Below are 11,722 nucleotides of genomic sequence, written 5' to 3'. Positions count from 1 at the left end.
AGGAGGAGGAGGAGGAGGAGGAGGAGGAGGAGGAGGAGGAGGAGAAGAAAGTCATCCAGCAGTTTTCTCAAATAATCCTCTATTAGAAGTTGTTTGAAGTGTCACCATCAGTAGATTCAGTTTCAAATAAGTCAGTTTTCCATAAGACTTGTTACTATATCCAAGCATGATGATACATACTTGTAATCTCAACACTTGTGAGACTAGGGCAGGAGAATTGTTACAAACACAGCCTGAGGTATATAGTCATTACTAAACAAGTTAGAGCTGCATAATGATGCCCTCTTCCGGGAAGATGACTCAGTCAGTAAATTGTTTCCTACAAAAGCATCAAGACCTTTGTTTAAACCTCCAGAAGCATTAATAAAAACTAAGTACAATACTGTGTGTTGATAATCCAAGCACTGGGGAGATGGAGACAGGTAGATATCTCTGAGGCTTTCTGGCAAGTCAGTTGAGACTGCAAATTCTAGATTCAGTGAGAGATCCTGTCAAAAAACATAAGGCAGAGAACAGTTGACAAAGAGATACAACTTCAATTCCTGGCCTCTACATGCATATGAATTTCCCTTACATGAACACACACACACACACACACACACACACACACACACACACATGTACACACTTAAAGTTAAGAAAGAAACAAACAATGTCAAACAAACAATCAAATGAGAGTCCTGGAATTCCCAGATAATATGCTTGTAGATGCTAAACAGCCAAAAATGGGCTTTTCTGGGTGGTTCCATATATTGTACTACATCGACACATATTTATACTCTAATTCATGTACAGATATGTAGCCTTCCATAGATACTCTTTGAATATAGACAGGAGAGTCAGATGGGCTGACCAGTGGGGAGAAAGCAACTCTCAGCCTCACCCTATGTGCTCCTCGTTGACTCTCCTTTCTCTATGCACTCACTTATCTTTCGCAGAGCTTTTCTCTTTTTCCTCCTTCCTGTGACACTCACCTCTTTCCCTCCCGCCAGCCATTGTCTCTCATCACAGAGGTATAGATCAGTAACGTTAAAGAGCCTTGATAAAGTATCTGGTAAACTTTATTCAAAAGACAGGGAAGCTGAAGACAAGACCAGTTAAATGGATATGCGAAGACTACCCTTGACCTTGAAGCAGAGTCACGCTTAAGACCTTGCTCTCTTGTTTAAGTTAATTCACAATGGCCTTACTGAAAAACAGATAGACTTTAAATTACTTCAGAAAACTTCCCCAAATAGAATTTGATGTTTCTTTCTCTTAATTAAAAAGTAAGTGATAAGTGAAATATTTTATCATTCTGTTTTAAGAGACCAAAACAAAAGCTTTTTAGCCTGTGTGTGGTGAAGATAAAACCTGCCCATTTCCTACTTTCCCCTCATTTTTCATGAATGAGGATGCACACAGACTCAGTAAAAATTTCGTTACGGAGTGTGTGTGAGAACTAAAAATTTAACAACCAAATCCTCCAAACACAGGGAGCCTGACAGAGGAAACAGGAATGGAGTAGGCCTGGAAAGATATTGGTGTAGTTTTGGCTCTTGGGTTCTTTATGGAGATATAAGATTGAGTTAGGTGTACAGAAGACACTTTCCAGCTCTCAAATTTAGTGGTTTGACAGGAAAAGCTATTGTTAACTACCATGGCATGAGTAAAGTAAATAGAAGGCCAACCTATGTCTTTGATTAAACTCCATTAAGAAGGCACCATAGGGGAATGCTAGGGTGGTGAGGCAGGAGTAGGTGGGTGGGTGGGGGAGCACTGTCATAGAAGCAGAGGGAAGATGGGGTGGGATAGGGGCTTTGCAGAAGGAAAACCAGGAAAGGGGATAACATTTGAAATGTAAATAAATAAAATAACTAATAAATTTTTTTCAAAAAGCAATTTCAAAGTCCCTGACACTATGAGCCACAAAAAGAAGGTATTATGTATGATCTACAAGGCTATCAGAGCTACTAACTGATGCTCAGACTGTACACCATATGAGGATATCACATCTATAAGGGCTCTATTCAGTGACCATATGTTTTAACTTAAGTGTGAGTTGTACAGAAGGAGATGCAAGCATTCTGGTTTCCCAGACTAGTTCCAGGTTGGGTGTCAAGCCTCACATTTATGTCTATACCCCCTCTGCCACAATTGCCTATTATGCACATTATTCAGTTATTATTTTGACTATACATCAGAAATTCCTTAAGGTTGTGGTGGTTTTTTGTATTTAGTATTCATGGAACCCAGAGTGCAGTTTCTTCCTTCCACCCTGATAGCATCACTCTACCCTTCCTAAAAGAGGCTTCCCTTGGCAGGGAGAGCTTGGTGATATGTAGAATGCACACAGTGGGATGTGCTCCCTTGTGACCAGAGTGTTGGATGAATAAATGTGAGCGTGGAACATGCATGCTTGTAAAAAGCAGATGCATTCACGCTGCTGCCCAAAAACAGAGTGCACAATTATATACTCAAAAAATTATGACCGTCTTTTTTCACCCAAGGGAAAACATCATTATCTAATTAGTATTAAGGTGCCATAGCAGCTGGTAGTTACTAAGGGCCAATTGACGGTTGCCAAAAAGCTGAGAAAGCTTCGTTTTCTTTCACCCATCAGTGTGTATTATACATTGTCTCATTTCGTAGAATTCCAGTTAGACTTTTGTTCTATCAGCTTAAGGCTTAAACTTTGATGGCTGTAAAGGATAAAGTCCTTTGAAAAATAAGACTGTTAAGCTTGTGGCAGGTCCTCTTGACTTCTATGAATGCGTTTTAGATCTCTGCCTGAGAGCAGAATTTGATAAGAGAAGCTTAGCGTGAGGGAAGTGGAGAGGCTGTGAATGAGGGGAGCATCACAGAGGTAAGGCGAGGGGAAAGGCTGGCCAGGAGGTTGCAAGCTTGACCATGGATTAGAAATCCAAAGAGGACTCGATAACGTTCACACTGCAGGTCCCATTCCTACACCTTCCAATTACTTAGATGTGCTGTGGAACTCAATTATTGGTGCCTCTGAACAGTTCCCAGCTGGCCCTGATGCAGCTGGTCCAGGGGTCACACTTGGACCATTCTGGTGCAGCAAACCATCAGCACTACGGTGCCTTGCAGAGCTTCATAGGTGAGGACCTTATCTCTCATAGATTTGTCCAGTTCTGTAAGGTCTCCTAGAGTCATCTCCTAGTTGAGAAGCTTTGAACTCCTTGCCTAGGAGAGGCTTTGAAACAGAGTGCTGGGGAGTTCCTGAGACACTTGCAGCTACCATTAGGCTTTGCCTCTGGCAGCTTTCCAGATGAGCTGCTATAGCTGGGTATATTCCTTAATAAGAGGGTGTTTACACATTCCTATTTTCACAATTTGATTGCACAGAGCTCGCTGCTTTATTATCTCTACTTGGTGACAAGTAGGTGTAGCCTGAAATGAACTCTCCAGGCTATAGGTAATAGATATGCAGGCACTTTGAAGACCAGGGAGCATAGTGTAAGACACTGTCATTATTACAGAGAAAAGGGAATCTCTATTTATATTGCTTTTAAATTTTTTTTTTTGGTTGGACAGATATAAGTAGGGCTTGATGACTGATGATTCCTTGAGGCTATGCATGCAGAAGAAAATTACCAGGTACCTGCAGTGAAGAAAGACAATAGCATAATTGAGGTTGAGTTGACAGCGACCATAGAAATTGTAGTTTTGTGTTTCAAAAGTTAAGAATCAATGCTAATTACTTAGATTTGATCTTTACACATGTATCAAATTGTCACACTGTACCCACAGACATTTAAACTAAAAAAGATAAAATGATTAGGAATGGGGAAAGTTGGAAATAGACTTTCTAAAGGGTCTAGATGACCTCTTACTATGGTGGTACATGTATAGACCAAAACAAACAAAAAAAATGCTTAATCTACATTTAAATCGGTCAGTTCAAGATGAACGTGTAAGAGAGGCCCTGCCTCCACCCCATAGTCTGTCACAGGAAAGCAAAATGACTCAAGGTAAATGCTGCAAACATTTGTGGCACTCTATCTTCTGCTTTGCATCTCCCACTACAGGCGCCTCAAGGCAGTGGAAATTGCAATCACAGAGCATCACCATTAATCGAAGCAAGCCCTGTGCTACATCACTTAGCTATGAATAACTGAAATGACCTGACACTTTCTGCAGTTAGTTAAGGAAGACGGGTCAGAGTGGTTTCTTTCATTTCCTGAGATCTGCATCCTTGTGGGTAGTTTCCCCTGCCTGCAGTACTTTGACACTTTTAACTTTAACTTCTTTGTGTGAGTTCATTTTAACCCAGAATACAGAGTTTCCATGGGGTAGAGGGTGAGGAAGAAAAAAAAAGCATCTGTTCTTATTGTTATTTTTACTCTTAGCCTTTTATGTGGGAGAGACATTGTTCTGGCTGCTGACAACTGCGTCTCATCAGCTTTCTTTCCTTTTTCTTTCCAGGGTGACTGGGTATGGCTGAAAAAGTTCCCTCCTGGAGATTTTGGGGACATTAAGTCTATCAAATCGAGTGCAAGTGATGTGTTTGAAATGGTATGAGAAACCCTCATTTATATACATTTCTATTCGAATAAATTCTTTCTTCCAAGTACTGCCAGTAGATAAGAGGCAGTCTTAGAAACCTAGTGCAAGTACAGAGTTGTTATTACAGATTGGTACAATCCTGTGACACAGTGGCAAAGTCATGAAAATGAATGACACTGAATCTGAATCAAAGAAGGCACTTCATTAACTTGAGCCCTGAGTCTTCATGTCCTTGTTTACAAAATGTCTGTTTGCTACGTTCCCTTCTATGTTGGGAAAAGAATTAAGAGACAATATATACAATACTTCTTGCATATTCCTGGCTCATAACTTCTTTATAAAATGATACCCATTAAGATAATTATCAACTAAGCATACCATAATCATTCACATGCCAATTTTTCAGACCTTGAAGACTCACCTGCTAATTATTGTTTGGAATATGGCTATTTTCCTAACTCTACTAGTTATGTTCAAAGTGTCCTTGGATGGTTTACTTAAGGAAGCGGCCTATAAATAAGTCAGGCATTATCTCTTTTAAGCCATTTAAATTCTTGTCTCCTCCTTGAACTTGGATTGGAGTCCATAAAAGATTTGTGGATATTGTCTTTGGTTCGTTCAAACACTAGTAATAGTAAATTTCTCCACATCTGCAAAGCAGGCAAATCATTCCAGCAAATCTGAATGAGGACCAGCTGCATGCAGACCACAGTGCAAGTGAGAAAGGAAAGGAAACAAGGGGTATGACCTGTGGGGAACAAGGTGTGCCCTAAAGGAGGGTTCAGATGAAACATCATGATATGGCATTTCCCTTACATAGGATTTTGGTGCCTGGAGCTGAAAGGAAAATAATTGGAGATAAATCCGAGAGGACCAAAGGCAGCTAAAACAGCCCATTTTGCAGTGATTTTATAACCTGAGATGCTAACCCTCCGAAAGCTATATTCAAAATAAAAAGACAAAATGGCTCAAACTGGGGGAAGCTGACAAAATATAAGTGTATGAAAAAACAGATGAGCCAAAGTAGGGGTTTTGCATTACATTTTTTTTTTACCAGTGTGTGTGTGTGTGTGTGTGTGTGTGTGTGTGTGTGTGTGTGTGTGTTGACTTTTAATTTTGTCATTAATTCAATTTTATGGAAGAATCCTCAAGAATCTTTCAGGAGACTTTTGGGTACTCTGCTTAGATTTGGCACTTGTTTGCAGTTTTTTCAGTTGTTTACTTGACCTACAATGATAGAATACAATTATAATGCAGTTCTTTTGATGTCAGTTTACACTATGCATTCTCATATTGTAGTTGACTGTATGTCTCTTTGGGTTCTGTTAATTTGACAACTTCTCAGACTTCTCTATTTTTCACCTTAATATTTTTAAAGAATTCTGGTCAGTTATTTGTAGATCAACCCTCCAGCTGGGTTTGCCTAATATTTTCATGGTTTGCTTCATGCATCTTTAGTCAGATAACTTCAGGAGTGATGCAGTCTTTGCTGTGCACTTTATCCAAAGGGCACACGATGTTGGCCATCCTATTGCTCGTGATATTAACTTTGAGTATTTTGCTGAGCTACATTGTTACTCGCCAATAAGTTACTTTTCCTCACAGTAATTAATAAATAAGTTTTTACACAGTTGGAGTTTCTAGAAATAGTTTGTTCCTTTTTATGAGATAGGATCTCCCTCCGTAACAAATGTTGGCCTGTAACTCACGTTGTAGTACAGGCTGATACTCAAATCATCCTGCCTTAGCCTTCTAAGAGCTGAGATTAAAGGTGTGAGACATCATGCTTGGGTCTTTTTGACTTTTTTATAGCCCAACCTTAGTCACTATTTTACTTACCAGTTGATAATTTTGTAATACTAAATTTTTCTCTACTTATTGGTCGACATTTGTTATAAGAAAGATCCTTCCCTTCTTACCTATTATTTACATTATTTTTCAATCACTATGCATACATAGGCTTTAAAATTGGTTAGAGAGGATCAACATCTTTGACATATTTCTGGATCTAAAAGAGAAGGATTAAAGACAGTCCATGTTGTCTGTAAGTCTCTCTCTCTCTCTCTCTCTCTCTCTCTCTCTCTCTCTCTGACACACACACATATGTGTGTATGAATTTTTTATCACGTAAATTTCTCAAAACCATTTCTTCTACTTATTGAAATGGTTATTGTTTATTCCTTTATTCTGATAATATAGTAATTTACATTACTTTAAAATACATATTGGATAAACCTTAATATAGCTGGCATAAATTTACTTGTTCATTGCATACTATCAAGTACTTCTGGTTGATACTTTAGAGATTATTTTGCAACTATGTTTATTAGAAAGATTTATTGATAGGATTTATCCTATATATCCTTACCATATTCTTGTCTATATGTTTTTCATTTACTATTAAAATTTCCCAATTGTTTAAGTCTATGATTTTTTCTTTGTATTTCTTTGATGCTCTGATGTTATAGGTATGCAAGTTAGTGTGTTAATAAATACTTTGTGGTAGTGTCTATGTGAAAATAATACCCAATTTTGAATATCTTCTGATTATAGTTTTGTAAATACTTTCATTGTGAGTGTTTTTTTTTCTTTTATACCTACCTACGTAATGTCACCAAAACAGAGCTGAAGGAATTCTGTAAAATTTGCTTCCTCAGCTCCAGGACACAGCTACGCATGCATATTTATGATAGCAAGGTCTTAGCATTTATTATTATGAAACATTCACTATTAGCTCTGGGAATACTTATTTTCCTGACTTATATTTTATTCAACAATAATATAGCCACCTCAGCTTTCTGATTTGATTTTGTGTAGTCTATTTTTTTATCATGTTACTTTAGTTTTGGGGGGTTCTAATGTTCATCTCATTCAGGGAATATATATTTGTTCCTTTGCCCCTTCTCCACACTATTCTGCAACCTCTAGCCAGTAAGAGCAGTCTCTGCTATACTAGGGCACCAACTGAAATCGTTCAAAATTTGATCAGCTATCTATCTTCTATCTCATCCATTTCTCTGATTTATTTGGTTCATTTGTTCTTGCCTTTGGACTAAAATTATGTAGAGGGACTTTAGTTTGCTTCTTATATTTGCATCTTAGGTATACTTCATTGGATTTTTAAATTAATTGTTCTAGAAAGTCTTGAATGCATTTTTAATTTGTCACAATATGTTTAAAGTTAATATTATACCACTTTTCTTAAAATATGGGAAATTTGAGAGCTCATTGCTGTTTTTACCTTGTCTATATTCTTTGCTTTACTGTGTGAATGTATATTATCTTCATGTATATCATGAACCATATGATACAGTATCAATTTTTACTTTAAATGCTCATATATATTTTATAGAAGTATTTCAATTAAATAAAATACATTCTTTTATATTTATCAACACAGTTACTATTTATAATAATTTCTATATTTCCTAATAGTCTATATATTGCTAACACTATTAGAAAGATGTGGGAACAAAGAGTGGTATAAAAATTTAAAAGTCAGGGATGAGGAGATGACGTGATAGTTCAGAGTAATGGCTTTTCTTCAAAAGGACCCTAATTCAGTTTCTAGCCCCTATATTTGGTTGCACACAATCCTCTGTAACTCCAGTTCTGGGGCGATCTGCCACTTTATTCTGGCTTTTATGGGAACACACATATGTGTCATATATTCTTATACACACACACACATATACACACATACATACATAAATAAAAATAAAAATATATACCTTTTTAAAAGTTCAAAAAGTCCTCTGGCTCTTGCAGTATTTTGGTTGGAAATATTACATCATAAAATTCCTAGTATAGGGGCTGGGGAGATGGCTAAGAGGTTAAGAGCATGTTGTGCTTTTCCAGGGAATCCAAGTTCGATTTCCACAACTACCTGAAACTCAAGCTCCATTGGACCTAATGTGTCTGAGGCATCCTGTATTCACATATATATGTGTGTACATGCGTGCATGCATGCATGAGCACATACAAAAACATGCACACATACATAGAATTAAAAAGTAAGATAAAAAAGAAAATAATCCTGAAAAAATCCATTTCCAGTACCTAAGTAATCTATTCTGTATGTCTATTGACTTCTGGGTGTAGGCAGTAGATAGAGTAGTAGAGTAATATGAACAATACTTTATAAAATTACTAAAATAAAACAGTGTGCTAGAAACAGATGGACATGGTAGCCAATTAGGCAATTGAGGTAGCAGAATCTTACTGCTGCAATGTGTATCAATTGATAGTTCAATAATACTTTGTGTGGGAAAAGGTGGGTGGGATTAACTCCGATGTTGGCATATTTCAGCATGCTTTTTAATTGGCCTAACAAGTATTTAAGGCTATGTAGGTTAGTATTTGACTCAGACGCAGGTATTTCTGGTAGTTGAATGCTTAAAGATTTTATGTCAGAGAGGTGAATATCAAATATCCTGATTTAACCCATTCAACCCTTGAAATTTTGATGTTAAACAGCTAAGTAAGCATTGTGGTAGAGGTGAAATATATGTCTACCTAGTACATGTTCACCTCGTGAATGTGTTCCACACTTTCCATCTTATTCAGAATCTCTGAGGACATGCTTGCATGTAGGTATTTATATAATTTCAAAACAGGACCTTCTCTCATGTTTGCAGCTGAGGATGGGTGGTTGTAAAATTCAGGCAGAGATGTAGGTCTGAAACATGTCGGTATACTCCCAAATATTTAATGCCATTTTTGTTCTGGAGATTGAGCCCAGAAAACATGTATGTGGTCATTCATTCAGCTATAACTCCAGTCTTGATATGTTTTGTTTTTGAGACAGGTTTTCATTATGTAGCCTCAGCTGGCCTGGAAGTTAATATGTAGTCAGGGTAGCCTTGAACTAACAGAGATCTGCCTGATTTGCCTACTGAGTGCTGAGATTAAAAGTTTATGACACCATATTGGGACTGTTTACTGTTTTAAATGCTGGAAAATTTAATTCTCAAGTAATAACAAAAGATGATTATTCTTGATTGGCAGGTGATCATCCTTCAATATGTCAGTTTAAGAACCCAGGCTATAGTCATCCTATGGCTCTGCTATGTCTTGTGACCTTATAAACATGTATATTTAACCACAGAATTGGAAAAATAATATGCAACTGAGTATATTTGCTTCTTAAAAGCCTTAACCTAGAAATGAGACACATCCCTTCTTTTTTCTATTCCATTGTTTAGACTTCAACCACACTGCTATGCTTAGTTTGAGTAGAGGCAAAGGAATGTGAATTAAGCTATTTTCCTAATCAGTTTTATTATTTCTGGAACACAGTTCCAGATACTAATAGTTTTGGTTGTTTGGTTCATAAGAGAATGAAATCTTAGAAAGAGGTGCTTAGTTTGTTATATGTAAGCTGAGATTTCATGTCTGCCTTAACTGGTTTAGGTTGAAGTGGACTAATAATTGTGGTGGATGTCAGGTTTTTCTACTTGGTAGGCAAATGAGATAGTCAATAATTCTCACTCTTATAAAGATTAACATAGTTTTAGCTCAGACTATCTTGTTAAAGGTCTTACAGTATTATCCACACCAGTAAATGGATTGCCATCTTCTCCATCCTCCATGTGATAATCTTTGAATTCTTTCTTTCACTTCCCACATTATGACATGTGATTTATAGCTCCAATATACTAAGATCTAGCCTGTTTTGATTCCTTCAGTGTTGTTATTATTCTAAACCTATGTGTATATGAAAGTGTGCACATTCACATATACGTAAGTATATATGACCAGAATGTTGTATTTATTATGTTCAGAAAATTGGTTTCAGGAACTCTTCAGATACCAAAATCCACAAATACTCAAATCTTTTACATGAAATAGAAAAATGCTTTGTATCCAACTTGTGTACATCCTACCATATACTTTACATTATGTCTTACTTATTTGGAATGGCCATTACAATTTAAATTCTGTGTGCATAACTGTATTGTTTTGAGAGTGACAAGAAAAAGCTCTATAAATGTTCAATATATGTGGTAGCTTGAATATGCTTGGCCCAGGGAGTGGCACTATTAGGAGGTAGGGTCTTGTTGGAGGATCTGTGTCATTATGGGAGTAGGCTTTGAGAGTCTTCTCCTGATTGCCTTTGGATCAAGTTATAGAACTCTCCAGCACTGTGTCTGCGAGGACACTGCCATGCTTCCTGCCTTGATGATAATGGACTGGCCCTTTGAACCTATAAGCCAGCTCAATTAAATGTTGTCCTTTATAAGGGTTGCCATGGTCATGATGTCTCTCCACAACAATGGAAACTCTAACTTAAGACAATCTATTTGATTGAAATATTAATAGAGTATAGTTATTTAAATTTTATACTAGGGCACTCTATGAAATTATGTGACTCATATGATACTGAAATTATGATATTCTGTCCATGGCTTTTGATTCCTGTCTATTTATATAGCTTAATATTTCATTTTCTTCTCATTGCACTGTAGCCTGGGAAGACTAAACCTGTTGTAGTTTCCTCAACTCAGAAGTATTCCTCCATCAGGTTCATTGGTCAACTCTTTTATGTTCTTCAATGTTGTCTAGTTATCAACTCTTTCGAAAGTTTCCTTTGATACCTGCCTCCTTCACTGCCTGTCTAGATGAGCTATTTAACCCCTGAGCTCACTCAGCATCTCACAGTCTCATTTAAAACACATTTCATGATGAAATTTAATTTTCAGATCACTTACCTACTACTTTCTGCTGAATATAAGATCTTCTAGGACAAGTGGCTGCATTGTATTTATTCTTTTCTCACATATTTTATTTATTTTTTTAAGTTTGTATAAAAACAGTTGTCTTAATCATGACATTTTACATATCTTTATTCTTGTACCTTTTGGGTAGTACAGTCAACAGTGAGCAGCAACTGAAACAAGACAGCCGTGACTGATCTCTGTCTTCTTTGCAGATGAAGGACCTGCGGCATGAAAATGTCAACCCTTTATTGGGCTTCTTCTATGATTCGGGGATGTTTGCCATCGTGTCAGAATTTTGTTCTCGAAGGAGCCTAGAAGACATACTCACAAATGATGATGTAAAACTTGATTGGATGTTCAAATCATCACTGCTGCTTGACCTCATCAAGGTTAATGGCAAACCTAAAGGAGTCTTGAGTTTTCCTTTATAGAGTTGAAATTTGCAAATATTTTTGGCTGTTGTTTTTATTTAACTCTTTTGGGGTTAAGAATTT

At 37.0% G+C, this 11,722-nt stretch overlaps 1 protein-coding gene across 1 annotated transcript in view; it reads left to right on the top strand.

Moving 5' to 3' along the window:
* Gucy2f (guanylate cyclase 2F, retinal) overlaps positions 1 to 11,722 on the top strand; it is an 89,546-nt gene that overhangs the window by 46,670 nt on the left and 31,154 nt on the right. Inside the window, exons 7-8 of the mRNA XM_028767498.1 lie at positions 4,429 to 4,518; positions 11,441 to 11,617. Of these exons, the coding sequence (XP_028623331.1) occupies positions 4,429 to 4,518; positions 11,441 to 11,617 (267 nt within the window). The remainder of the gene's footprint in view (positions 1 to 4,428; positions 4,519 to 11,440; positions 11,618 to 11,722) is intronic.

This window comes from Grammomys surdaster, unplaced genomic scaffold (assembly GCF_004785775.1).
Source record: "Grammomys surdaster isolate TR1022 unplaced genomic scaffold, NIH_TR_1.0 173, whole genome shotgun sequence".
In the NCBI taxonomy this organism is placed as follows: Eukaryota; Metazoa; Chordata; class Mammalia; order Rodentia; family Muridae; genus Grammomys; species Grammomys surdaster.
The sequence above is the reverse complement of the archived record's forward strand: the minus strand, read 5'-3'. Positions and strand labels throughout refer to the sequence as shown.